Consider the following 27,991-nt stretch of genomic DNA (forward strand, 5'->3'; position numbering starts at 1 on the left):
CCTGCCGCCCCGCCGGGATGGCCGCGGCCGGAGCGCACTGAGCCTCGGCGCCGTCCCCGCCGCCCCCACCGCTCTGCGACCCCCGCCCGGCCCCGCGCCCCCGCCCCGGATCCGCAGCCGGCGCCTCCCCACCCCCGGCCCTGCTCCCGCCCTCCCCGCGCCGCTCGCAGCCGCAGCCCCCGGACCGAGAGGAATGAGCGAGCCATGAGGCTGCTGCGGCGCTGGGCGTTCGCGGCTCTGCTGCTGCCTCTGCTCCCCCCGCCCGGTGAGTGACCCCCGCCCGGCCCCGGCGCCCCCTCCCTGCCCCCGCCCCGGGATGTGCGGCGCTTGCTGCTGCAGCCACATTTTCCTGCGGTGCTCGGGGTGACAGCCGGTCCGGAGCGCGGGAGGGTAGGGGAGCGGGAGAGGAGGGAAGGTGCGTCCACCCACCTGTCCCCAGCTGGCCGGGCCCACCGCGTCCCTGCCCCTGCCGCCGACCATCCAGCTCTGCAGGTCTCTGCGGGTTTGGGCGGATGGGGGGGCAGTCGTGACGGTTGGGCGGGAGTGAAGCTCCTGGCCCCCTCCCCGCGGGCTCTTGCCTCTGCAGGGCAGCCAGATCCTCCCACCCGGATCGCCCTAGGGTTCCAGGGGCCACACCAGAGTGGGAGATGCGGCATGCTCACCCCATTCCCAAGTCTTCTGCCCCAGGGTGGGCAGCTGCCTGCAGCCATGGCCTTGTTTCCCCAGGTCTTGGGACCCAAGGTCCTGCTGGAGCTCTGCGATGGGGGGGCTTACCCCAGCTGGGGGGCCCAGGAGCCCCTGAGGTCACGGAACCCAGCCGTCTGGTCAGGGAGAGCTCCGGGGGAGAGGTCCGAAAGCAGCAGCTGGACACCAGGGTCCGCCAGGAGCCACCAGGGGGCCCGGTGAGTGGGGCTGGTTAGTGAGGCCAGGGACTGAAGCAGGCCTCAGAGCCCCAGGGAGCCCACGGGGTAGCCAGGGCTGGAGCCCCCCTCAGCAGCTGCCCCGCAGGGTCTCCTTCCATACAGTGGGCTATCAGGTGGGTGCTGGAGCCCACTGGTGGGGAGCACCAGGCCTGCCCAGCCCCAGGGCCCCCTCCCATTATTGCAGGGTCCCCTGTCCTCAGTGTTCAGGGATCCCTAATGCCTAGGTCTCAGGTCTGCTTTGAGTCAGCCTTCCAACGGCCCCCTGCTCTGCTCTGGCCAAAGCTAGTTGTTCTGTTCAAAACAGGGTTTGGATGGGGCAAGTTGGGGGCAGGGAGAGGTAGCCCCCAGTCAGGGGTTAGGTTTCCAGTCAGGGATTAGGGCTCTCAGGTTCTCACCACAGCCACCTCAGCGGGCTTTCTTGGAACAGCTTAGTGCTTGCTCCTGCCTCAGTTTCCATACAGTGCCCAGATAGGCTTGTTGTTCTCCTTCCTGTCCTGGCTGAAGGTGGGGCCTTGGAAAATAACTCGAGGCCCCAGGCCAGCTCTACCTGCCTGCCCACTGTCCCTTTCAGCTGCCAGGCCCCTCCTGCTTCCCAGAGGAAGGTTAGGCATGAAGGAGATTAATTGCAATTAATAATTAATTAATATCATGTGAATAATAATCACCCAGATGGAATATTCATTCAGCACGCCCCAGTGCTCCAAGAGCTGGAGCTGAAAGTGAGCCAGGCCAACAGGGCAGCAGAGGGCAGGTTGGCCGGCAAAGGCCCGGCACAAACAGGAGGTGTAGGGGAGAGACCCAGAGGAGGGGTACAACTGAGGCCTGGGAAGTTTTGGCAGCGGGGAGTGGTGGGAGGTAAATTGGGCTGGGCAGAGGGAGGAAGGAGGGAAACGAAGGCTAACATTACAGACATCTGTCAGACTGGCATCTGGCCCTGCCTAATGTACTTGGTTAAAAGCCCTTAAGGGAGGGGAGCAGAGGGGGATGCGGGGTGGTGCAGGGGTGGAGAATACTGATGAAATGGATGGAGCAGGAAGGGAGCATGCATAATAGATGGACCATCACTGAGGGCCGTGCAGAGGGGCAGGGGGAGGGGGCTAATGGTCCAAGGCCCGAGGGCACTGGGGGTGGAGTGGGGGGTGGAAGCTGCCTTCAGCAACTGCCCAGGCTCCCTGGGAGGTGTGCGGTCCCAGGGCCGGGGATGGGGTGTCCTGGCCGCTGAGTCTGGCTGTCTTGCCTGGTGTCACTCCCTACCTGTGAACTGTGCACCCCGTGGTTACACTGTGGGAGAACTGATGGTCCGCCCGACTGCTGGGACTCTGGCTTATGCTTTAAGGCATGTGCAGATTGAGTCAGGGAGGGATGTCACCGCAGGGAAAGGGGACAGAGTTGAGGAAAAGCCTGGAGTCAGGTAGGGATGAAAAGTCAGGTATTCCAACTGGGCAGGTCGCTCCTTCAGCCTGACCCTTTCGGAGCAGAGACAGAGGCGGCAAAGGGTAGGAGGTTCTGGGCTGTGGTGGTGTCTGCTGCTGCGTGGGAAGGTCATGATGGGTGCAGTTGAACTGCTTGGGTTGGGGGTCTCTGTGTTGTTCTGCAGGTGAGTGAGTGCATGTGAGGTGTGTATGTGATCCACCGATTCCAGATACTTCTGAGGGGTGGCTGAGAGCCTTGGGGGAGGAAATGGAGTTCCATGGATCTGCTGGGCAGTGATTATCTCCAATTTTGGGGTCTCTCTGGGACTGAGACTTCCTAGAGCCCTCGTGGCAACCTCCTCAAGGGACTTGATTCGGGCCCTCTCTTATCTGTGCCTCAATTTCCCCTGAGGTACCAAAGCTGTGGACTTCTATGGGCCACTCTGTCAAGCTTTGTATGCACTCTACATCACTTATTTCTCACAACTCTTTAAGGCTTATAACTTTTGTGTGTGTGCGCGCGTGTGTGTGTGTGTGTGTGTGTGTGATGGAGTTTCGCTCTTGTTGCCCAGGCTGGAGTACAATGGCGTGATCTCTGCTCACCCCAACCTCTACTTCCCAGGTTCAAGCAATTCTACTGCCTCAGCCTCCCGAGTAGCTGGGATTACAGGCGTGCGCCACCATGCCTGGCTAATTTTTTGTATTTTTAGTAGAGATGGGGTTTCTCCACGTTGGTCAGGCTGGTCTCAAACTTCCGACCTCAGGTGATCTGCCCACCTCGGCCTCCCAAAATGCTGGGATTACAGGCGTGAGCCACCGTGCCCGGCAGCTTATAACTTTTGTCAGCCCCATTTTGCAGATGAGCAAACTGAGGCTCAGAGGGATGAAGTAAATTGCCCAAAGTCAATTAGATCTTAAGCAGTGGAACTGGGAGTTTTCTCCACACCAGGGCACTTCCCAGTTCTGCCTCCAGGGCTCTCTGGATTTGGGTCCAGGAGGCAGTCTCCCAACTCCGCCCAGAGCAAGGAGACAAAAAGACACATCCAGAATATTTTCCCCCATGGCAAGGAGATATGGCAAACCCTCAATCTCCCACCTGGCATTTCTCCCTGGGGTTAGAGTGCTGTTGGCATCAGAGCCACGGGGTCTGATGGTGGATCCAGTGTGGACTTGAGCCCGTGTGTGTCCTAGCCACAAGTACCCCAGCCGGGCACTGCTTGGTTTTTGCCTTAACTTACTGCCCTGGTTTGGAACTTCAAGCCTAGCCGGTGTGGAGCCGGCAGCAAGATCTCTGGTCGTGTGTCGAGTCCAGGGGCACATGCTGGCTGGCAGGGCCTGGGGCGCTGAGCTGCTGTGGTTTTGGGCAGGTCGTTTGACTTTTCTGAGCCCCAGTTTCCTGTTCCCTAAAATCAGGATGGTAACATATCTCAGTCTCACATACTACAGGAGGTGGTGATGGGAAAGAGCTTTACGTGCTGAGGATTCCTGGCTTGACAGGGGCAAGGGTGGGGGTGCGACTGGGACAGGGGAAGAGATACAGCGGCCGAGAAGGAATTAGAAGCTGGAGAAATTAGACTGGGTGCATTGGCTCACAGTGGCCAAGGTCAGGGTATTGCTTGAGACCAGGAGTTTGAGACTAGCCTGGGCAACATAGTGAGACTCCCGTCTCTACCAAAAAAAAAAAAAAAGTTACCCAAGCATGGTGGTGCGCACCTGTAGTCCCAACTACTCGGGAGGCTGAGGCTGCAGGATCGCTTGAGTCCAGGAGTTCAAGGCTGCAGTGAGCTATGGTTGCACCACTGCACTCCAACCTGGGCTACAGAGTGAGATCCTGTCTCACACAATACAACAACAACAAAAGAACAAGGTAGAGAAATTACAATTATTTACTAGGCCTTTTTGGGGCAGGCACTCCTTTACATGGAATTATTTAATCTTCATCACAGCTCCCAGAGGTGGGGCTGTTATTCCCATCTCGCAGATGGAGGAACAGGCACAGAGAGGCAACGTAACTGCCCCAAGTGACACAGCACTTGAGCACAGAGTCAAGACTGATCCCCAAAGCAGGGCTGTCACCCAGCACGCTGCCACCTCTTGCTCAAGGCTGAAGGGAAAAGAGACACAGACGCACCCTTGCCCTCTCTCTGCCACTGCACTCAACCCCCTCACTTCTGTCCAGCCTGGAAGCAGTCTAGGTCTGAGGCCCAGAGAAGTGGGGGAGCTTCTGGGAGTGCAGAAACCTGTGGTCCCAGGGAGCCTGCAGCTGAGGGGTGGTGCAGGTCAGGCAAGACTACCGTGTACAGCTGGGCTGGTTGTTCACTGCACTAGGGTGACTGGGCAAGGGGTAAGTGAGCTGAATGCAATCTGTGGACTTATGGGGCCCCATGCATTCTGACTTGCAGGGGGGCCCTGTTTTCTTTCTTTCTTTTTTTTTTTAAGACAGAGTCTCGCTCTATCGCCCAGGCTGGAGTGCAGCAGCATGATCTCGGCTCACTGCAGCCTCTGCCTCCCGGGTTCAAGCGATTTTTGTGCCTCAGCCTCCTGAGTAGCTGGGATTACAGGTGTGCACCACCACTTCCAGCTAATTTTTGTATTTTTAGTAGAGACGGGGTTTCACCATACTGGCCAAACTGGTCTCGAACTCCTGATCTCAAGTGATCCACCCACCTTGGCCTCCCAAACTGCTGGAATTACAGGTGTGAGCCACCTCACTCGGCCTTGGGACCCCTTTTTCTGATTCGCACCAAGCTGCTGTATGGGTTATGCCTGCCCCTGGGGAGACCCAGACTCCTTGGGAACAAGGAGAGGGCAGGACATGGGGAGGTGACTAAGGTCAGGGGTGAGGAGGTCGCAGACCTGGTACATAGAAGCTCATCTGAGCCAGCTAGGGGAGGGGTGCCTCAGTCTCTGGGCTAAGCTCTTGTGAGAGCTGCCCAGGCCAGCATTTACTGGAAGCGCCACCCGAGAAGCCCTCCACGGTGGGCGTGTGCTGCAACAGTGTTTGTGTTTTCTTCCTGCAGAAAGGTGGAGGGCAGTTGACTAAGGTTTGCCCCCAGCTCTTGATGATGGGAGTCATGGGCATGGTGCCACAGGGGCACCAGGGTCTGTGCCTGGGGCCCTGGTACCCCACTAGAGCCAAGGCCACGCTACAGTCTGTGTGGCCGAAGTTGCGGCTCTCTCCTGGGTTGGGGCACACGGCTAGAAGCCAGGGCTAGGATTTGTGCTGGGCCCAGCTTGTTCCCAGGGGCGAGGTGGGGGCATGAACTGAGCCCTGCCATGCCAGAGAGTTCAGCAGGCTCAGTTTTGGTGTGAGAGGCTGCACGCTGTGGCTTTGAGGTGGCACAGCCTTAGTGCAGGTCCTGCTCCCCTGCTTCTGTGTGACCTGAGCCAGCCACGCAGCCCCCTGAACCCCACCTTCCTCATTCATAAAATGGGGATGCTCATAGTCTCCACCTCTCAGGCTGCTGCGAGGACTCGAGATGATGAATGTCAGGTGTCCAGCCCGAGATCTGGCAAAAGAGCCGATGATCAACATCTCTGAGTGTCCGGACAGGGTGCTGGGCCCTGGTGCTGGCATGAGGGCTGGGTGTCAGAAACGGGAGCCAGGATATTTAGGGGTTACTTGTCAGGCTCAGGGTGGGGTCCAGGGAAAAACCACATGAGCAGGACTCTGGCCTGTGGGCTTGGCCTCACCCAAGCAACCTCCTGGCTGCCTAGAGGAACCCAGCTGTCCAGAGTCTGTCCCCAGAGGGACTGATGACCCTGTAAGGAGGTGGCTCTGTTCTCAAAAATGTAGGTCAAATCCCATCGTTGGAAATTTGTCTGGCTGTTCTCATTGTCTGGGAATCCCGATGCCCTCTTAATAAATGGAGCACCCAACGCATTGCCGGGGGCGGGTGGGGGGAGCTGGCAGGTGGGTGGGTGGGTGGTTCCTCCCAGCTGGGACATACTCCCAGGTGGCGCTCCTGCCTCTCTGGCTCCTCCCCAGTCTGCAGCCATCCGGCCCACAAGGTGGTGGTATCTCCTTGTGGGAGGGGATTCCAGAAAGCTGTCCTCAGGTGAGACACCTGACAGGTAAATCACACCATCCACCCAGATCTGGAGCATAAGGCCACCATTCTGGCATGTCCCTGTCACGGTAGGTGATCCAAAGGAGTCGTTTATGCAGTTCCTCAAAGCCCTGTTCAGCTGGAACATGTACACTTCCTTCTTGTTATTATTATTATTGGCCCTTATGATAACACATTTAAAAGGGCTTTTATTTAATCCTCACAGCAATCCTGGTTTTTCTTTTCTTTTCTTTCTTTTTTTTTTTTTTTTTTTTGTAGAGACAGAGTTTTTTGCTGTGTCGCCCAGGCTGGAGTGCAGTGGCACGATCTTGGCTCACTGCAACCTCTGCCTCCCGGGTTCAAGCAATTCCCCTGCCTCAGCCTCTCAGGCACACGCCACCACACCCGGCTAATTTCTTTTTTGTTTGACTAGAGACAGGGTTTCACCATGTTACCCAGGCTGGTCTCGAACTCCGGAGCTCAGGCAATCTGCCTGCCCACCTTGGCCTCCCAAAGTGCTAGAATTACAGGCGTAAGCCACTGCTCCTGGCCCAACAATTCTGTTTTACCGAGGGGAAAACCGAGGCCGGGGGCATGAAGCAGCTTATCTCAGGCCTTGCGATGCCTTTCCATTCAACATGAGTGTTGAGCCCGTGGGCGGGGAAAAAAGTAGGCATAGCCCTTGCTCCAGGGAACTAAAGGTCACCCACCTGAAAAGCCAAATCAGTGATCAAAGAAGTGTATGTCTACTGTGTGCTTAAAGGCCCAGAGGTGGAGGGCGCCAAAGCCCTGCGTGGGTTGGCAGGTGCAGGCTGTGCAGATGAGGGTGGGGAGAAGAGGGAGGTCGGGGCAGGAGTTCGGGGTCAGCGTGTAAAGGGCCATGCCTGGAAGTGGTGGGGAGCAGTGGTCTCCCTTCTCGAATTTCCTGGAGCATTTGAGAATCCTAAGCCTCCTTAGTCTCCCCCTTCCTAAGACTGTGTGTCTGTAGGTCTGGGGCAGAGGCCAGGTACATGTATTTGTGCTTCTGGGTCTTTGGCAGAATCTTTGCCTTTTTCTGTCTGCACCCCACATCTGGTACAGAGAGGACGAGGCACAGTCCCTCTGAAGCAGATGTCTAGGAGAGTGGGTGGGCCAGCCAGAGAGGAGCCTCGGGTGGAAGGGGTGGTCACCCCTGCCAGGTGGTCACAGCTGCTGTGGCGACACGGACTCCAGCCCCAGGGTGAGATCCAGCCCCACACCTCCCCAGCCACCCAGCCATGACCCTGGGCCAGTCACCTCCAGGTGTCTCCCTGAGCCTCATCCTGGCGTTTGTAAAATGAGGACCAGACAGCCTAGGCAGGTTGAGATCAAATGAGCTGGAGCATGTGAGAGCCTGGGCAGCCGGGGGAGCAAGAGACAAGTGCAGGGCACAGGGTCAGCTGAGGGCTGGCATGACCTCAAGACCAAAGGCCCCTCCCCCCAGGGATGGAGGGACAAAGGGATGAGGTCAGAGGCAGGGCAGGGGCAGAAAGCAGAGCCAGGTAGGGAGCACAGTTTGGCTTCGATAGAGCATTGGCTTAGGCCGGACATGGAGGCTCAAGTCTGTAATCCCAGCATTTTGGGAGGCTGAGGTGGGAGGATGGCTTGAGCCCAGGAGTTCAAGATCAGCCTGGGCAACATAGTGAGATCCCATCTCTTAAAAAATTATTTAATTAATTTTAAAAAAAGAACATTCGCTGGGCATGGTGGCTCACATTTGCAATCCCAGCACTTTGGGATGCCAAGGGTGGATCACAAGGTCAGGAGTTCAAGACAAGCCTGGCCAAGATGGTGAAACCCTGTCTCTACAAAAAAATTAGCCGGGTGTGGTGGTGGGCACCTATAATCCCAGCTACTCGGGAGGCTGAGGCAGAGAATTGCTTGAACCCAGGAGGCAGAGGTTGCAGTGAGCTGAGATCGCACCACTGCACTACAGCCTGGGTGATAGAGTGAGACTCCATCTAAAAAAAAAAAAAAAAAGAACATTGGCCTAAAGCTGGGCGGTCTTGGGACTCTGTGCCAGCAGGAGTCCCCTCCCCACTCCCCAGGTGCCAGGGCCACAGAGATTCTGGGGACTGAGATAGGTTTGTCTGACCCATCTCTTTCCTCAAACCAGGGACAGGGTTGTGTCCCCACATGGGGCCAGGCCAGGCAAACATGCCTTGGTATGTGGTCTCTCTCTTTCTCCTACCACCTTTGGGGGCTCTCCCAGCCCCCTCCTGGGCCACCTCCAGCCCGGCCCAGCCCCCAGCCCCAGCTGCCCCGGCACTGCCCCAGGGGCTTATCTGGTCTGAGCCCTGTGTCCTGCTGGGCTCAGCTGCACCAGATGGGGAAAGGGTGAGAGCTCAGCAGGTGGCAGGAGGTGGTGGACAAGGAGGGTCCTAAGGTATCTGGCCTTGCTCCCCCATCAGCTGGGGCTTTCCCCAGAGTGGGGGCTGGCTTGGCCTCTGCAGAGAGGAAGCAGGCTCGATGGGGTGGCTCGAAGACCTCCTGAGTGAGGGAGATTCTGTTGGTGCCAGGGCAGACTCTGCTGGAATCTCCAGGTCCAGGATGGTACCACTACTTAGCCAACCTCCTGGCCTCGCATCTGGGCTCATCTGACCATTTTCAGTAGGAAAATCTGAGGCTCAGAGAGGTTGCTGGGTCATCCCTGGAGCTGCACGGTGAGAGAGCAGCATTGGGGCAAGGGGTCTGGCAGGGTGCTCCTCTAGGCAGCTGTGGAGGGGGCTGGCATAGGGGCTTGTTGGTGGGGGGCAGATAGAACAAGCAGGAACAGTCTCGGGCAGGGGAAGGCCAGGATGGTTCAGGCCATGGGCCGGGAAGAGGATGTGGTGACTCCTTGTCCTTGACTTTCTATTTTGGGCTGATCAATGCTCTAGGGCCTCAGGATGGAATTGGGAGCCTTGGTCAGCCTGGAATAGGATGAGTCGGTGTCCTTGGGGCACAGAGGTCTGCCCACCCAGACCCTGGCTGTTGGCCCCCCCTTGCTTCTCTCCCAGGACCTCTCATGGACACTGGGCCCTCTTCCATTTTACTCCACCTTTGGGGTGAGACAGCCCTAGAAGCAGACTCCCTAGCTCCACCACTTTTTAGCTGTGTGACCTTGGGCAAGTTAGTCAACCCCACTGTGCCTGTCCCCTATCTTTCAGATGGGAATGGCAGTAATCCATCCAATAGGGTTGCTGCGAAGATCAAACAGGGCAATACTCTAAGTGTTTAGACCAGGGCCTGGCACACAAGAAGTGCTCGGTAAAGATTAGCAGTGATGAGGTGGTTGAGGAAGAAGCCGACAAGGCACAGGCTATGGATTTCATGACCGCAACCTTGGGGCTCTCTTCCTTCCTGCAACCTGCCATCCCCACCACAAAGGCCAGGCAGTGAACAAAAGCCTCCCATTTGCAGGACAGAGTGGGTGACCCTCATGTTGGGGTCTGGAGTCAGTCTTCTGGAATGAACAAGGGGTGTGGAGAAGGCCCCAGCCCTGAGTCCTCTCAGCCCTTCCTGGGCCCTGGGGTTGCTGTGATCCAGGCATCCTCAAGCGCCCAGGCCTGGGGGGCCACCATCTTGCTTGGGCCTGGTGCGTTGCCCTGGCAACCTGGAGCCTCCAGCCCCACTGCACTCTGAAAAATTTATCAGGAAAACTTCCATGTTTAAAAATTAACCATAGGATTGAAATATTAAAGATGAACTGCTTTGGGCGAGGCAGAGGGCAATGGATTTGGGGGTAGAGGAGCCAAGTCCTTCCTCCCAACATGATGGCACCTGCCCATCGCCCAGTTTCCGGGGGCCCAGCCATCCATTCCCACCCACTCGCCCCTGTCCAAGGCCTCCTATGTAGATGGAGGCTGGGGCCAGTGTAGGGGGACAGGCAGCGAGGGTCCTGCCTCCCATTTCCTGTTTGTCCCTTTCCCATGATACTCTTGGGGCCCTCCTGTTACTCTGCCTGATGGTGGGGTGCCCCTCACCGGCCAGGAGGGCATAATGAGGCAGAGGGCTGGCCGAGCTGCCCCTTTCCATCCTGGCTGCACCTGCAGCCCAGCCCCAGAGAGGATGCGCAGGTGCCCGGGCCCAGAGGGCAGAAAGGGGGCTGTGCCCAGGGCTGAGCACTCCTGCCTCTGCCCACTAGTAAAGGAGTGGGGTCATGGAGGAAGAGGAGCTTGGGCAAAGCATCTTGCCCCCAAATCAATGGTCCCCTCAGTTGCCAGGGCTGGCCGCCCCCTCCCCAGGGCTACTGTTGGTCCCGGGGTCCCCCCGACTCCCACCTTCAGGCCTCCCTGGGTTGACTCCCCCTCTGCCCTCCCCCCACGCCAGCCTGTCCATCTGGCCCAGGTGAGTTTCGTCATCCCAGCCTTCAACTCAAACCTCACCCTGGACCTGGAGCTGAACCAGTGAGTGTGGCCTTGAGCCCAGGAGGAAGGGCAGTGGTGGGGCAGGGGAGGCATGGCTGGGGCCTGGCTGCTGGGGGTCTGGGGGTTGGGCCCAGGCAGAGGGAACCTGGATCCTGGCCTGAGGCAGGCCTCAAGCCCGACCTCACCTCGCCTGTGACCCCCCTTCCTGCTGCCCCCTCTGTCTCAGCCACCTCCTCTCCTCGCAATACGTGGAGCGCCACTTCAGCCGGGAGGGAACAACCCAGCACAGCACGGTGAGTGCCTCTGCAGGGGACCAGGGCCGGGGGTGGAAGGAAGGTGCTGTTTCTGTGGTTCTGTGGTCACAAGTTTAGGGACAGGTGGCTGCTGGAGATGGGGTCCTGGGCCTGGCCCCTCAGCACCTTCCCTCTCTCCCCACCTGGGAGGCTCTGAGGCTGGACAGTGGGCAACTTGAGTGCATGGGGCCCTGAGCTCCCCTCACTTGGCCCCAGAGCTCTGACTCCCAGCCAGCCCACCTGCCTTGCATGGGGCCTACAGGGACACTCATTGTTCCAAGCAGGCTGCCAGGAATCCCCCTCTCCATACTCTTCTGAGAGGGGCAGCTGAGGAAAGGCCCTTCTTACTCAGTATCAAGGCCCCGAAAATCCCAGCTGCCTGGGACACCAGAGTCCCAGCCCTGAAGGCTCTAGAGCCTGAAAATGAATGAGAGTCTATAAATAGCCTGTCTAACCCCCCCTCACCCCCCCACCGCCTGTTCAGTAACTGGAGCACAAGTAATTCTGCAGGAGGCAGAGCTGGAGGGGGAGGGTGCCACTGGTCCCCCCCGGCCCCAACCCACGAGTCTGGCCAGGAGGACACATGCTGCCCATCACTCCTCAGCCAACCACAGGCCCAGGGACATCCTGGGAGGCAGTGCATGAGGTTGTGTGTGATGTTAGGGGCGAGTACATGATTAAATGAGGTAATATATGGTTAGTGCCAGAGCAGTGCTGGGTACATGGTAGGTGCTAAATAAACATTGCCTGTTATTCTCAAAGGAGTCCCTTCCCCAGCCCCAGCAAATGGCTAAGAACCCTTGCTGTAGGCCGGGCTCCTATAATCCCATCACTGGGAGGCGAGGTGGGCAGATCACCTGAGGTCAGGAGTTCGAGACCAGCCTGGCCAACATGGTGAAACACCATCTCTACTAAAAATACAAAATTAACCAGGCATGGTGGTGCATGCCTGTAATCCCAGCTACTCGGGAGGCTGAGGCTGGAGAATTGTTTGAACGCAGGAGGCGGAGGTTGCAGTGAGCTGAGATCATGCCATTGCTCTCCAGCCTGGGCAACAAGAGCGAAGATCCGTCTCGAAAAATAAATAAATAAATAAATACATACATACAAAAATTAGCTATGTGTGGTGGCACATGCCTGTAATCCCAGCTACTTGGGAGGCTGAGGCTGAGGCATGAGAATGGCTTGAACCCAGGAGGCAGAGGGTGCAGTGAGCCAAGATCACGCCACTGCACTCCAGCTTGAGTGACAGCGAGACCCTGTCTCAAAAACAACAACAACAACAACAACAACAAAAACCATTGCTACAGTCCAGCTTCCTCATTTTATAGATGAGGTGAAGGAGGCCCAGAGGTTCCTAACTCCAGTGGGCTAGGAACTTGCCCAGGGTGGCACAGTAAATTAGGAGCACCAACCATCTAGAAACAGGCTCCAGAGCCCCAGACATACCTGGGGATTGTGGCCACCTGCAGACAGGGCAGCTTCAGTGGTCCCCAAAAAGCCTTGAGGCCCGTTGGCTGCCTCCGGCCTCATGCCAGCGTTCTGCTCACTGTTCTGCTCCTTCAGGGGGCTGGAGACCACTGCTACTACCAGGGGAAGCTCCGGGGGAACCCGCACTCCTTTGCTGCCCTCTCCACATGCCAGGGGCTGCAGTGAGTATGGGGAGGGTCCGGGCAGCTGGAGAAGCCTCTGGCCCAGCCCTGGGGATGGAGGGGAGCTGCGCCTCTCTCTCCACAGTGGGGTCTTCTCTGATGGGAACTTGACTTACATCGTGGAGCCCCAAGAGGTGGCTGGACCTTGGGGAGCCCCTCAGGTAAGCCCCGCACAACCCCTCACCGTCCTCTCCGATGGCCCTGCCAAGCTTGTCCCAACAGCTGTTGCTGCCACCTCTTCCTCCTGCTCCTCCCTCAGTAACCCCAGCCTCACTGCCCTCTTCAGTGACCCCAGATCTGGTTCCCTCCCTCCCTCCTGTGCCCCAGGTCCCCCTGTGCCCCCAGCTCCAATGTCCCCTCTGTCCCATAAGTGACCTCCCATTGGGCTCCAATGTCCTTTGCCCCTGTCTTTCAGGGTGCCCCCAGGTCTTGACCCCGGAATCTGAGCATCTGGGAGATCAGATCTGACATGGGAGCTGTGGCCAGTTCTGGGTCACCCCAGGGTGGGGTGGAGGCGAGGGCTGGATCTGGCCCCCCCAAGTGGGCCTGGAGCAGACCCAGTTGGCACCCCAAGAACTAATTTCCCCTCATTGCAGGGACCCCTTCCCCACCTCATTTACCGGACCCCTCTCCTCCCAGATCCCCTTGGATGCAGGGAACCAGGTAAGGGAGGGAAGGGGGGGTGGGGAGGGGCCGGCTGTGCCCCCCTCACCTGCCCCTCCCCACAGGCTGCCTGTTTGCTGTACCTGCCCAGTCGGCTCCTCCAAACCGGCCGAGGCTGAGAAGGAAAAGGCAGGTACGGGGGCCCGCACAGACCTCGGGCTGCAGAGACCTCGGGCTGCAGAGAGACCTCAGGCCGTGGCCCAGAGCAGGAGGGCACCCTCGTCTATGGCTGGGGCGAAGGAGGGCTCAGATGGATGTGGCTGGGGGCCAGGGACCGTGTCTGGGAGAAGCCCCCACCCCTTCCCTAATGCTGGCATCTACAGAGGCCCCATCCTGGGCAAACCGAGGCTGCCTGCCCTCATTCCAAAGCTGAGGAGGGACAGGACCCTCTGCCAGTGGGGAGCTGGCACTGTCCCTGGCTGGAGTCCAGACCCCCCCATCCCCACCAAGTCTGTTCCTGACTTGGCCATGAGATCAGTCAGACATGGAAGGGACTGATTCCAAGTGCCCACCCACCCCCCAGGTCCGCCGGGGCCACCCTACAGTGCACAGTGAAACCAAGTATGTGGAGCTAATTGTGATCAATGACCACCAGCTGGTGAGTGCCAGGGCAGGGACGGGGGGTGACACTGGGAGGCCCCCGAAGAGGCTCGCCCTCCTCCCATTCTTCTCTCTCCCAGTTCGAGCAGATGCGACAGTCGGTGGTCCTCACCAGCAACTTTGCCAAGTCCGTGGTGAACCTGGCCGATGTGGTAAGCAGCTCTCCCTCCCTCCCTTCCCTCCTCCTCATGCCCCCCACCCCATCATACACATTAGGGGGCACTGTCAGCCCCTGGCCCCCACTTCCTGGAGAGAACAGACAGGCCCTCCTCCAGCCCTGGCCCCAACACCCACTCCCACCCTCCAGCCCCCTCATCTTCTCCCCAGATATACAAGGAGCAGCTCAACACTCGCATCGTCCTGGTTGCCATGGAAACATGGGCAGATGGGGACAAGATCCAGGTGCAGGATGACCTCCTGGAGACCCTGGCCCGGCTCATGGTCTACCGACGGGAGGGTCTGCCTGAGCCCAGTGATGCCACCCACCTCTTCTCGTGAGTCCCCCACCCCGCACCTCCTGCCAGCCTCTGCTAGTTGCTACAGTGCTTAGGGTTACTTAACACCTGCCCTGTGCCGGGTGCTCCTCTCAGAGTCTGGGGACTGGGCTCACCTTGCACCTGCCACCTCCCCCCAGCCACATGCAACAGCTGGGCATCATCCCCTGAATCTGAGGTTGATGCCCTTGTGGTCCTCTTCTGCCTCTCACCTCCCTTTAGTTCTGTCTTTCCCCTTTCAAACTGTCCCAGCATCCCTTCCTCAGGGACCCAGTGCTCTGGTAGGGAAAAAAATCTAATAAAAGGGCCTTGCAACTAGAGATGGTCTACTAGGATCCTCTCCTTTGCCTTATGGGCAAAAGAACCCAAGGAGGGGCCAGGCGCGGTGGCTCATGCCTGTAATCTCAGCACTTTGGGAGGCCAAGGCGGGTGGATCATTTCAGGTTACGAGTTTAAGACCAGCCTGGCCAACATGGTGAAACCCCATCTCAAAATACAAAAATTAGCCAGGCGTGGTGGCGTGTACCTGTAGTCCCAGCTACTCGGGAGGCTGAGGCAGGAGAATCATTTGGACCCAGGAGGTGGAGATTGCAGTGAGCTGAGATGGTGCCACTGCAGTCCAACCTGGACCACAAGAGTGAAACTCTGTCTCAAAAGAAAAAAGAAAAAGAAAAAAAAGAACCCAAGGAGAGGGGGAAGGGTCTTGCCTGGGGTCACCAAGGCTGATGTAAAGGGCCAGGCTCACCTCCCGAGGAAGGACTCTAGCGTGAGGGGCTCCCCAAGGCCCCACCACCACCCAGGGAGCCACAGGGGAGGGCAGGAGGCCATCCTGACAGCACACTCCCTTCCAGGGGCAGGACCTTCCAGAGCACCAGCAGCGGGGCAGCCTACGTGGGGGGCATCTGCTCCCTGTCCCGGGGCGGGGGTGTGAACGAGGTGAGCAGTGAGGGGACATGGCTGGGGTGGCGGCTAAGGGAAAGGGGCTTCAGGGGCACGACGTGCCTGTTGGAAGATGTAGAGACATCTGTGCCCCATCTTCCCCACCCCCAGTACGGCAACATGGGGGCGATGGCCGTGACCCTTGCCCAGACGCTGGGACAGAACCTGGGCATGATGTGGAACAAACACCGGAGCTCGGCAGGTATCCGCCCCCGGAGGCCCCCGTGTGGCCCACGCCCAGCAGCTCTGGCACGGGAGGGTGTCAGTGGGAGGGGTGGTCCTTGGCCTCCCTCATATCCGCCTGGCTCACCCCTCAGGGGACTGCAAGTGTCCAGACATCTGGCTGGGCTGCATCATGGAGGACACTGGGTGAGTTCTTGGGGACAAACCGGGGGAAGGTCTTGGGCGAGGGGAGTCTTAGAGCGAGCATTGTTTGGCAGTCTGGACCAGGGGCTCAAGAGGCCCAGCTCACAGAACCATTCAGGATCCCAAGAAGCCCAGTTTTCCGCAAACACTGCCCCGGGAGACCCAGATTTCCCTGCTGGGACACCAAAACCGGCCAGGCTGCAGTGCGCATCGTGGCCACTGGGCGCCGCCCAAGCCTCGCATGGAGACACCTTCCCTCCAGCGCGGCTGCGAGTCCCCAGGTTCAGCGCAGGGGACGGGAGCGACAGGGACAGGCGGGAGGATTCTGGTGCAATCCCGGGGCAGATCCTCCGCCTCCTCGCGATGGTGACCAAGTCCCCCAGTGTACCCCCTCCCCAGCCTTGAGAGGGGTGAGGGTAAGTTGGAGGGGAGCAGCCAGCAGCACCTCCCCTCGCCCTATCCAGGTTCTACCTGCCCCGCAAGTTCTCGCGCTGCAGCATCGACGAGTACAACCAGTTTCTGCAGGAGGGTGGTGGGAGCTGCCTCTTCAACAAGCCCCTCAAGGTACCAGCCCCGCGGCGGGGAGCATGGGAGTGAGCCCTGGGCGGTGTCCGGGCCAGACTCCCGACCTGTCCTCCCGGTCCAGCTCCTGGACCCCCCAGAGTGCGGGAACGGCTTCGTGGAGGCAGGGGAGGAGTGCGACTGCGGCTCGGTGCAGGTGAGCCGTGGTGCGGGCGCCAGGTGGGGAACCGGGATGCGGGGGTGGGCACGAGGGAGCTTCCGAGTGGGAGAATTAGGGCTCGCCCGCCTCCTTCCCCTTCTCCCGCGTCCCTCAGGAGTGCAGCCGCGCAGGTGGCAACTGCTGCAAGAAATGCACCCTGACTCACGACGCCATGTGCAGCGACGGACTGTGCTGTCGCCGCTGCAAGGTAAGCAGGACCGGCCGGGAGGCAGGGCCAGGACGCAGGAGGAGCGATTGGAGGCCTTCAGATAAGGGGCGGGAGCTAGGGAGGGAATCGGAGCCTTCGGGGACGGAGGCCTCTGGGGCGGGGCTTGATGCGAAGACAGCGCCAATGGGGAGCAAGGGGAGGGGCTGAAGGATGTTGAAGGCGGGGCTACGAGGAGCGGGAAGGGAAGGCTACCCAGGATCAAGGAGCGGCAGGAACGTGGGCGAGTTTGGGGGCGGTGCTGAGTGCGCTGGGAGCGAGGTGGGGAGCGTCCAAGAGGTGGTGGGAGCAGGGAAATAACAGGCCCGAAACGGGGCCCTGGGGAGCTGGAGGGTCCGGGGATGTGGGGGCCCAGGGAGCGGGGGCCCTGGGGAGGGCAGGGCCGAGGTATCCATCCTGCCTGACCCGGGGAGCGCGTCTCTTCCCTAGTACGAGCCACGGGGTGTGTCCTGCCGAGAGGCCGTGAACGAGTGCGACATCGCGGAGACCTGCACCGGGGACTCCAGCCAGGTCCGCCCTGCCCCGCCGTCCTGTGGAGCCCTGGGCCAAGCAATCCCTACCCTTGTCGATTTGGTTTTCCCGGACGAGTGCTCAGCACTCCCCTCCTCTCCACAGCTGGCATCGACCTCCACTGATAAGACTCAGTTTTCTTATCTGAGAAACGGGTTCTTCATGCTCCTGGCCTTGTTCCTTCAATCATTAAACCAGAATGTATCGTCTGGCTGGTATTCCCAGCGCCTGGTCCAGTGCCTGGTGTAGGTTAGGGATCAGCGTAGATGATAATATTAGTTAACATCTATTACAGCCTAATTACATGCCGGGCATTTATCTCCCAGCCCTACGAGGGAGGGAGGCTGGAGCGGCTCTGGGGCTTGCAAATCCGTGTGGTCTGGGTCCAGAACCAGACAGATCGCTTGTCCTAGGCGTGGAAGAGCCCTGTGGCATGAGCCCCCAATGGGGGGCACTTGGCACCCCAGCATTCCAACCTGGGGCAGCCCTCAGCTCCAGTCCTGGGGCTGCTCCGCTCAACCCCACCCCTCTCTCCACAGTGCCCGCCTAACCTGCACAAGCTGGACGGTTACTACTGTGACCATGAGCAGGTATGATGGCTGCCCCCCAAGCCTGGGAATCAGGGCAGTCTCTTGTCTCCACTCTGACTACTCAGCATCTCCATCCCTTGTCTCTTAATTCTTGGACTCTCAGGGCCGCTGCTACGGAGGTCGCTGCAAAACCAGGGACCGGCAGTGCCAGGCTCTTTGGGGCCATGGTGAGTCTGGCTAGGGCTGGGAGTGGGGACTCCGGAGGACCCAGAGCTGAGAGGCTGGGGAGAGTGGGTTCCAGCTGAACAGGCCCCCAAGTGTGTAGCTCCCCAGGATCTCAGGGACCCAGGCAGGCAGCCTGGGGATCAGGCCAGAGTGTGGGAGATGCAGGCCTGAGATCTTGGGGTGGGTCCTGGGGTGCGTGGGGTCACTTGGCATCCTCTCCCCACAGCGGCTGCTGATCGCTTCTGCTACGAGAAGCTGAATGTGGAGGGGACGGAGCGTGGGAGCTGTGGGCGCAAGGGATCCGGCTGGGTCCAGTGCAGTAAGCAGTGAGTACTGAGGCTCCCAGAGGGCCTCTCAGCTCCAGGGCAGGTGTGACACTTTTCAGAGATGGGGTAGCAGGTTCTCCCAGGAGGAGCCTGTCAGTCCCAATGGGCGGGCACGTGGCAAATCAGGTGGCAGGGTGCAGGGTGAGGGCAGATTAGAGTTCAGTAGTTGAGTCTGAGGTCAAACTTGGGGCTCACAGTCTCTATGTGCCCCAACAGGGACGTGCTGTGTGGCTTCCTCCTCTGTGTCAACATCTCTGGAGCTCCTCGGCTAGGGGACCTCGTGGGAGACATCAGTAGTGTCACCTTCTACCACCAGGGCAAGGAGCTGGACTGCAGGTGCTGGCCAGGCCCAAGACTAGGGAGGGGAAGTTGCAGCTGTGCTGGGGGTTAGGAGACAGGGGGCTGAGGCTGGCTGTGTCGCTTCCCCAGGGGAGGCCACGTGCAGCTGGCTGATGGCTCTGACCTGAGCTACGTGGAGGATGGCACAGCCTGTGGGCCTAACATGCTGTGCCTGGACCATCGCTGCCTGCCAGCCTCTGCCTTCAACTTCAGCACCTGCCCCGGCAGTGGGGAGCGCCGGATTTGCTCCCACCACGGGGTGACTGCCTGGAGCCCGGGATGGTGGGAGAAGCTTACAAGAGGGGACAGGCCCCTGCTCACCTCTCCTGGCCCTGCCCTGCCTCTAGGTCTGCAGCAATGAAGGGAAGTGCATTTGTCAGCCAGACTGGACAGGCAAAGACTGCAGTATCCATAACCCCCTGCCCACGTCCCCACCCACAGGGGAGACGGAGAGATATAAAGGTGAGGCTGGAGCTGGCCAAGGGGGGTCTGTCTGTCCCGCTCTCTATGCCTATCCTTGCCAACTAAGCCCTGCCATCCTCCCCAGGTCCCAGCGGCACCAACATCATCATTGGCTCCATCGCCGGGGCTGTCCTGGTTGCAGCCATCGTCCTGGGCGGCACGGGCTGGGGATTTAAGTAAGAGACACACACACCCTGTGCCCCCTGGCATCTTTGAGGGGGGATCAGAACCCCTGAGTGGTGGATCTGAGGGGCCCTCCCTGAAAACTCAACCAGAGCTCACACGTCATAGGTCCAAGTAGCCTGCAGGGCTTAACATTTAGAAACTAAGAGATTTTAGGCTAGATGAGGTGGCTCATGCCTGTAATCCCAGCACTTTAGGAGGCCAAGGCAGGCGGATCACCTGAGGTCAGGAATTCAAGACCAGTCTGGCCAACATGGGGAAACCCTGTCTCTATTAAAAATACAAAAATTAGCCAGCCATGGTGGTGCGCACCTGTAATCCCAGCTACTTGTGAGGCTGAGGCAGAGTTGCTTGAACCCCGGAGGCAGAGGTTGCAGTGAGCTGAGATCGCGCCATTGCACTCCAGCCTGGGTGACAGAGCAAGACTGCGTCAAAAAAAAAAAAAAAAAGAAAGAAAGAAAAGAAGAAAAGAGAAAAGAAATCAGGAGATTTTACACTAGCAATTCGGATTTCCAGCTCTGGAAACATAAAAGATTGAGCCCCAGCGTGCCTCTAAGCATCCCCAAATAGCCACAGAGTGTAGCTGGGCAGGGGCTGCCCAAGCCAGGCATGTGTCCTCTGGTCCCCAGTCCCCACCCAGCCTATAATGCTTTGTGCGTGTCTACGTTTGGGGTCCTTGTGCTGGTCTAACCCCCTTAATGTGCAGAGGAGGAACCCACGGCCCAAGGTCACATGATTGAGTTAGTGGCAGAGTCAGAACTGGAACTGGGATGCATTTTTGTGGGCGCCCTGGGTAATTCTCCCTTGGCTGTTACATTAGTGTCCAGGCCCCGGGGACCCTGGCCCCGCTCTGGGGCAAGGGGTCGCATGGCAGCCAAAGTCCCCTCCCTGAGAGAAGCAAAAGGTCAGATGTCTCCTTTTCCTCTCCCCTTCCACCATCCTTCCCCTGCAGAAACATTCGCCGAGGAAGGTACGACCCGACCCAGCAGGGGCCAGTGTGATGCCGGCCACGTCATCCCTCCCGCTGTCCTTGTCTCCTCCATCTCATTCGTCACCCCGCGTTCTGTTGATGGGGAGCAGGGGCTGATTCCCCCACCCCTGCTGCCAGGCTGTCCCGGCAGGGGTGGGAGAGACTTGCTCAGGGAAGAAGGTCCCAGCTGCCCTCGCCCTCGCCCTCGCCCTCGCCCGCTCAGGCCACGTCCTTCTCGACTGCCCTGCTGCGGCCAGGCCCTCCCCCGCCACCAGGTGGAACTGGAGCTGCACCCCTGGCAGTCCCCATCCCCGGGAGGGCCCTCCCTGTGCGTCCCATCTGTTTTGTCTTCCATGTCACCACTGTCTGACCTCCCGCAGATCCCTTCCCCGGCCAGCCTGTGATTTGCGGCCTGCTTCCTGGGCCCAGCACTGAGCTCTGGGGCCCTGCTGGGGGGCTCTCCCCGTGGCCCCTGCTCACGTCCTCCCCTGATGCCCCCTCTCCGTTCCAGGTCCGGAGGGGCCTAAGTGCCACCCTCCTCCCTCCAAGCCTGGCACCCACCGTCTCGGCCCTGAACCACGAGGCTGCCCCCATCCAGCCACGGAGGGAGGCACCATGCAAATGTCTTCCAGGTCCAAACCCTTCAACTCCTGGCTCCGCAGGGGTTTGGGTGGGGGCTGTGGCCCTGCCCTTGGCACCACCAGGGTGGACCAGGCCTGGAGGACACTTCCTCCACAGTCCCCCGCCCACCTCCTGCGGCTCAGCCTTGCACACCCACTCCCCCGTGTGAATGTAGCTTCCACCTCATGGATTGCCACAGCTCAACTCGGGGGGGGGGGGAGCCTGGAGGGATGCCCCCAGGCAGCCACCAGTGGACCTATCCTGGATGGCCCCTCCTTGCAACCAGGCAGCTGAGACCAGGGTCTTACCTCTCTGGGACCTAGGGGGACGGAGCTGACATCTACATTTTTAAAAACTGAATCTTAATCGATGAATGTAAACTCGGGGGTGCTGGGGCCAGGGCAGAATGTGGGGATGTTTTGACATTTACAGGAGGGCCCGGAGAAACTGAGGTGTGGCCATCCCCCAGACCCTCCCCCGGGATGACCACACCCAGAGTCCTGTCACTGAGCACAGGCAGGGCCTGGGCATCCCAGCTAGCCCCCGCTTGGCCCCGCTGAGCTTAGAGGAAGTATGAGTGCTGATTCAAACCAAAGCTGCCTGTGCCGTGCCCAAGGCCTAGGTTATGGGCACGGCAACCACATGTCCCAGATCGTCTCCAATTCTAAAACAACCGTCCTGCTGTCCCTGTCAGGACACATGGATTTTGGGGGGGGGGGGGGATCTAGAATATATAGTTCCTGTAATAAAATGGCACCTTCCCCCTTTCAAGAAGGGTGATTCTGGGGCTGACTCAGGGTTTAGGTGCCCCCTGGTGTGGCCTAGATGTCCCCACCTGGGCCATCTTTCTGGGGAGGACTCTCCCAGGTAGGGAAGGCCAGAGGTGGCCCAGTGCCTGGAGGGTTAGGGTCTCTGCCTGGGATGTGAAAGAGGACGTAGGAAAGGGAGGTCTCATGGATGATCCTAGGCTGCTAGAAGTCCTTAAGGCCCCATCAAGTCCATTCCACTCCCTACCCCCATTCCAGGGCCGAGTAGTAAGTTTACAGATGTTTCCCCCATTACGTGCCCCTACTCATCCCTGCTGCAGCGAGCCTGAGAGCCAGGCAGAGCCAGGCACAGCTCCTCAGTCTTCTCACACAGTCCTGCCGGTGGCCCTCCCTCATGACCCTTGCTTGGGAGGGTGGAGCACTGGCTCCTTGACCCTAAAAGGTAGCTGGCAGGGGCAAGATGGGGGCCAGCTACCTAATGGATGAAAGCCACAAGTGAATACAGTTCTTGTCACCAGGGTTGCCCTGCCCTCACTCGGCAGGGAGTTCTGACACCCCAGGGCCCGTGAGCTGCCTGCTTGAGCCCCTGTTTCTGGGGCACCTTCGAGGAGGCGTTGTGGAGGGAATCGCTCCCTGTTTATTTACACCACCCTCAGGGGCAAACAGGCCTGGGACCTGCTGACACCATTTTGGGTAGCTGGATGCACCCGACAGCAGTGGGGTCCGCACACTGAGCTCCAGCTGGCACTGCCCACTCAAGGGCTGAGTGGAGGGGCCCCTCCGGCCAGCTCTGCTCCACCAGCCCTGTAAGCTGATGCGGGGCGGGGGAAGGGCTGGGTGTTGCACTACTGCTGCGCTGCCTTAAGGCATCTGTCCTCTGGTGGTGCACCCGTGCACACAGGTACAGTGCATCTGGGCACAGCTTTTGGATCCACACCTCTGCACAAGTGTGAATACCTCTGCAAATATGGGCATATCTGTGTGTGCTCGTGTATATGGGGTGGGGAACATGAGACTTCCTGTGACCAGTCCACCCTGGCTCCCAGCTGTCTGTATCCTCCTGCCCTGCCCTGGCGAGTGCCTACCCTGGCAGAACCCAGGGAGGAGTGGAGGCTGCCTCTGCCTGGGCCTCCACACAGCATCCTGTACATACGCCACCTGGGCTGGGGGTGGGGAGGCAGGGCCAGGAGCGTGGATTAAAGATCACATCCTGGGGCTTCCAGGGAGCTCACACCAACCTTGCGTCTCTCTCCTGTCTGTGAATGGCCATGCTGTGACTTGTCCCCTCCCTGTCCCCTCTGGCTCGGGAGGGAGCATGACAACTGGGGTGCTGGAGGCAGGAAAGGAGCACCCAGGACCAGCTCCATTCATGGTGAGGAAACAGGGTGGAGGCCTGGCCCTCCCGCTTCCGCTTCCTCGCTTCCTCAGCTCTTCCAACAAAGACAGCTGTGCCCCTCCTCTGGCTCCAGCAAAGCAGGAGGCCAGGCGAATAGGAAAGCGTTTTCCCAAAAGTCGGGAGACCCAAATTCCCTTTTATGGCTGAAGCCAAAGAAGCCTCTCCTCACCTCCCAAAAGATTCCAGAACCCTGGACAAAACCATTAGCCTGTCTGGTCCCAGGGCACCGTGTTCCTGGGCTGTTTTCCTACCCCTGTGCCCTCTGGCCGAGCCTGGGGCAGGAGGGGACTGAGCAAGGCCGGTGCTGGGAGTCCCTCCCCTGGCTGGGGCTGGGTCTGCGCCAGGAGCCTGTAATGATTATTCCTGTCTTCCCCTGCAGAGTGCTTGGGCCTGGAGGTATTCACAGACTGGGGGGGGCCGGGAGGAAGAACTGGGGGAGGATCCATCCATCGGGCTCTGGAAGTCCTGCTTGTTAAGGGAAAAGATAAAAGAAGCAGTTGGGGGCAGGCAAACAAATGAAAGGCTAGAAAAAATGGAGAAAGAAATAGCAGCACCAAGCGGGGGCCTGGGAAGAACTGGCAGCTAGAAGCTTTGGGATCATAGCCCCCCATTCCTGAACAGGTAGGGTTCCCAAGGCCACCTCGGATCACGTGCCGAGAGAGTAGGACCCAGGGCCACGTTCAGCTTAGATTCCTACTCTGGCATCTGGTCGCCGCAGGACACTGGGTAACATCTAACTCCAGTCTCTCCTGCGGCAGAAGGTCAACTTCTTCCTATTCAGAGTACAGGGGGAGAAAAGCAAGAATCATTCTCAAACCGATCAGTCATGAACTGAAGTCTAGCTGTGCCCTTGTCTTCCTTGCTCTAGGCTGAATAACACTATTTTTAACTTTCTTTTTGCTTCTGCCTCTCAACTCCTCCATGCCCATGCTTAACCCTTTCTCAGTTTCCAGTTCCCAGTCTATCCGGCTCTGATGTGTGGTTCAGCTGACCCTCCAGATAGGGAAAGGGTGGCTTCTGGCAGATGAATGGCAGGAAGGCAGAGAGGGCACAGGTGAGGCTCAGCCTTTGTGACTCTCAAAGATCAGTGCAGGCCGAGTGTGGTGGCTCACGCCTGTAATCCCAACACTTGAGAGGCCAAGATGGGTGGATCATTTGAAGTCAGGAGTTCGAGACCAGCCTGGCCAACATGGTGAAACCCTGTCTCTACGAAAGATACAAAAATTAGCCAGGTGTGGTGGCGCTTACCTGTAGTCCCAACTACTTGGGAGGCTGAGACAGAGAATTGCTTGAACCCGGGAGGCGGAGGTTGCAGTGAGCTGAGGTCACACCACTGCACTCCAGCCTTGGTGACAGAGCAAGGCTCCGTTTCAAGGAAGAAAAAAAAAAAAAGTCACTGCAGAGTCACCAGATGCCTCTCAGCCTCGGACCAAACCCTGGAGCCCTAAGTGTCCCCTGCGTGGGTAGGCAAGCGGATGCCGGAGAGGCACCCAACTCTCTGCCCTTGTCTTGCCTGCCTGGGGATGCCAGCTCACTTTTTCCCAACTGGCCAGGAGGAAATAAAGCTCCACAGGTTGGAGTGGAGAATCAGATCTGGCCCAAACGGAACATCTGAAAAGACTGACTTTGGTTTTGGAACTGGTTATCGGCAGCTCTGATGGAGTGATTCCTAAACAACATGGAATGGATCCAGGAATTTTTTTTTTTTTTTTTTTTTTGAGACGGAGTCTCGCTCTGTCGCCCAGGCTGGAGTGCAGTGGCGCAATCTCGGCTCACTGCAAGCTCCGCCTCCCGGGTTCACGCCATTCTCCTGCTTCAGCCTCCAAGTAGCTGGGACTACAGGCGCCCGCCACCACGCCCGGCTATTTTTTTTTTGTATTTTTAGTAGAGACGGGGTTTCACTGTGGTCTCGATCTCCTGACCTCGTGATCCGCCCGCCTCGGCCTCCCAAAGTGCTGGGATTACAAGCGTGAGCCACCGCGCCCGGCTGGATCCAGGAATTTGAAATTTGCAGTGAAGGCCACCTATTGCAAGGAATTCCCAGGAACCCTTATTTTTCAAAAGTAGAAATTCCTGTGGCCAGGAGCAGTGGCTCACGCCTATAATTTTATTACTTTGGGAGGCTGAGGTGGGAGGATCACTTGAGTGAGCCCAGGAGTTCAAGACCTGCCTGAGCAATATAGTGAGACCTTGTCTCTACAAAAACTTTTTAAAAATTAACCGGCCGGGCGCAGTGGCTCACACCTGTAATTCCAACACTTTGGGAGGCCGAGGCAGGTGGGATCACGAGGTCAGGAGTTTGAGACCAGCCTGGCCAATATGGTGAAATCCAATCTCTACTAAAAATACAAAAATCAGCTGGGCATGGTGGCGCATGCCTGTAGTCCCAGCTACTTGGGAGGCTGAGGCAGGAGAATTGCTTTAACCGAGAGGTGGAGGTTGCAGTGAGCCGAGATGGTGCCACTGCACTCCAGCCTGGGTGACAAAGCAAGACTCTGTCTCAAAAAAAAAAAAAAAAAAAAAAAATTAGCCAAGCATGGTGGTGTGGGCCTGTAGTCCCAGCTATTTGGGAGGCTAACACAGAGCAAGACTCTGTCTCAAAAAAAAAAAGAAAAGAAAAGAAAATCTTTTGATAAAATCACCATTCCAGGTTGCCTCCGAATCATCCTCCTCACCCCTCACTTTTTTTTTTCTTTTTCGAGTCCGTCGCCCAGTCTGGAGTGTAGTAATGCATCATAGCTCACTGCAGCATTGAACACTGGGGCTCAAACAATCTTCCCACATCAGCCTCCTAAGTAGTTGGCACCACAGGTGCTGGCCATCATGCCCGGCTAATTTCTTTTTTTTTTTTGAGACTGAGCTTGTTCTGTCACCCTAGTGGAGTGGTGTCATCTTGGCTCACTGCAGCCTCCACCTCCAGGGTTCCAGGGATCCTTTCACCTCAGCCTCCCAAGTAGCTGGGATTACAGGTGCGTGCCACCATGCCCGGCTAATGCCTGGCCAATTTTTTTGGGTGGGGGGGCTGGGTGCAGTGGCTCAGCCTATATAATCCCAGCACTTTGGGAGGCCGAAGCGGGCGGATCATGAGGTCAGGAGTTCGAGACCAGCCTGGCCAACATGGTGAAAGCCCATCTCTACTAAAAATACAAAAATTAGCTGATGTGGTAGTGGGCGCCTGTGATCCGTAATCCCAGCTGTGATCCCAGGCAGGAGGATTGCTTGAACCAGGAGGCGGAGCTTGCAGTGAGCCAAGATTGTGCCGGTGCACTCCAGCCTGGGCTACAGAGCGAGACTCCATCTCAACAAACTAAAAACAATAAATAAATCTAATACATCCAAAAAATTCTCATACCAACATATAATCAACATAAAATAATTATTGAGATGGTACATCCTTTTTTTTTTTTTTGTACAGTCTTTGAAATCAGGGATGCATTGTGCCCAGTTTCAAACTCAGCAGCTACATGTGGCTATTACTGATACTGTTAAGAAGCAACATTTACACCCAAGAAGCTTTGAAAGAGGGAAAGGACGGAAGAGAAAACAGAAAACTACACATGAAAGACTTAGGTCAGGAGCATCAGACACCGCCTCCTTAAAGGTCAGAGGGAACCTTTGTGTATAGTCCTTTCTAGAAGGCAAGAGATGGCCGGGCGCAATGGCTCACGCCTGTAATCCCAGCACTTTGGGAGGCTGAGATGGGCAGATCACGAGGTCAGGAGATGGAAACCAGCATGGCCAACATGGTGAAACCCGTCTCTACTAAAAATACAAAAAAATTAGCCAGGCGTGATGGTGCATGCCTGTAATCCCAGCTACTCTGGAGGCTGAGGCAGAAGAATCGCTTGAACCCAGGAGGCGGAGGTTGCAGTGAGCCGAGATCGCGCCATTGTACTCCAGCCTGGGTGACAGAGCGACTCCGTCTCAAAAAAAAAAAAAAAAGAAGAAGAAGAAGGCAAGAGACAAGTCAGGCTGATGTTGGCAGGATCAAGGAATTTTTAACTTAATCTAGAGTGAGAGACCTAGATTTATCCTGCCCTGAAAGGGGCTCTGGCCCCCAGGAACTTGCTTTAGGCAAAAGAAGATTTCTGTCAATCTTTCCAGAAGACCAGCAGGAGAGAGAAGCAGCCCCGGCCCAAGGCTTCATGCTGAGGAAGATTCTTAAAGACTTTCAGCTGAGCCCAGAAACCCAGTGCCTGTGGCCTGGGCTCTTCAGGCCTTTGGTGTTGAAAGCAAAGGTAGGAAATAAACACCAGTCAGTGGATCACGTCCTCTAAGAGGCCAAAGCTGTTACAACCTGGAGACCATCCCTGGCGACAGCTCCTGAAATGTGCCCTGACAGCCCTTGCCATGCGCAGGAGTCCTTAGGAGGCCTGTTCACCACCGAGACTTCGCCAAGTCCCCATGAGGTTGATGAGGCCATGAAGCCATGCCCTCCACCTCAGTCACAGGCAGCATTCCAAGTCAGCTCTCAGGACTAAGTGCCACTTGGCTCCTCACAATGCTGACAGTGTGGCCAGGCGCAGTGGCTCACACCTGTAATTCCAGCACTTTGGGAGGCTGAGGCAGGTGGATCACTTGAGCTCAGGAACTAGAGAACAGCCTGGCCAACATGGTAAAACCTTGTCTCTACTAAAAGGACAAAACTTAGCTGTGCGTGGTGGCTGGTGCCTGTAATCTCAGCTACTCGGGAGGCTGAGACAGGGGGGATTGCTTAAACCTGGGAAGGGGAGGTTGCATTGAGCCAAGATCACGCTGCTGCACTCCAGCCTGGGTGACAGAAGGAGGCTCTGTCTCAAAAAAAAGAACACCCCAATGCAAGAGGCCTAAGGGCCTTCAGACCGTGGACAGCAGCAAGGGGTCCCCGAGAGACTCCTTTGCTTTGCGCAAGGCTATTCACGTGGCCCATCTGACTGCAGGTGGAGACCAAGCCTGGGCTACCACTGGGTGCAGGGAC

The 27,991-nt window shown here is 58.0% G+C and overlaps 1 protein-coding gene across 7 annotated transcripts; it reads left to right on the forward strand.

Annotated features, from left to right (window-relative positions):
- Positions 1-22,870, forward strand: ADAM11 (ADAM metallopeptidase domain 11). Of its 7 annotated transcripts, XM_032163872.2 has the most exons (28): positions 1-265; positions 727-902; positions 10,714-10,790; positions 10,978-11,044; positions 12,611-12,696; positions 12,782-12,857; positions 13,293-13,359; positions 13,425-13,492; positions 13,883-13,957; positions 14,040-14,111; positions 14,287-14,453; positions 15,305-15,389; positions 15,504-15,594; positions 15,710-15,761; positions 15,833-16,039; positions 16,223-16,322; positions 16,405-16,476; positions 16,595-16,687; positions 17,135-17,215; positions 17,755-17,805; positions 17,909-17,972; positions 18,197-18,296; positions 18,513-18,632; positions 18,726-18,894; positions 18,983-19,097; positions 19,183-19,273; positions 20,233-20,250; positions 20,762-22,870. In XM_032163872.2, the coding sequence occupies exons 1-28, from the start codon at positions 205-207 to the stop codon at positions 20,775-20,777; spliced, it is 2,517 nt and encodes an 838-aa protein (XP_032019763.1). In that variant the 5' UTR covers positions 1-204; the 3' UTR covers positions 20,778-22,870. The 7 variants fall into 7 exon arrangements, with proteins under 7 accessions (XP_032019763.1, XP_032019764.1, XP_032019762.1 ...); XM_032163873.2 differs by lacking the exon at positions 20,233-20,250; XM_032163871.2 differs by lacking the exon at positions 20,762-22,870 and having other exon boundaries at positions 20,233-20,454.
- Positions 22,871-27,991: the final 5,121 nt, after the last annotated feature.

The sequence above is a fragment of the Hylobates moloch genome, unplaced genomic scaffold (assembly GCF_009828535.3).
Source record: "Hylobates moloch isolate HMO894 unplaced genomic scaffold, HMol_V3 SCAFFOLD_10, whole genome shotgun sequence".
In the NCBI taxonomy this organism is placed as follows: Eukaryota; Metazoa; Chordata; class Mammalia; order Primates; family Hylobatidae; genus Hylobates; species Hylobates moloch.

Coding starts and splice junctions, on each gene's coding strand:
- ADAM11 (XM_032163871.2), top strand. CDS start 205: ATGAGGCTGCTGCGGCGCTGGGCGTTCGCGGCTCTGCTGCTGCCTCTG. Junction 903..10,713: donor AGGAGCCACCAGGGGGCCCG/GTGAGTGGGGCT, acceptor CCCCCACGCCAG/CCTGTCCATCTGGCCCAGGT. Junction 19,274..20,232: donor GGCACGGGCTGGGGATTTAA/GTAAGAGACACA, acceptor CTTCCCCTGCAG/AAACATTCGCCGAGGAAGGT.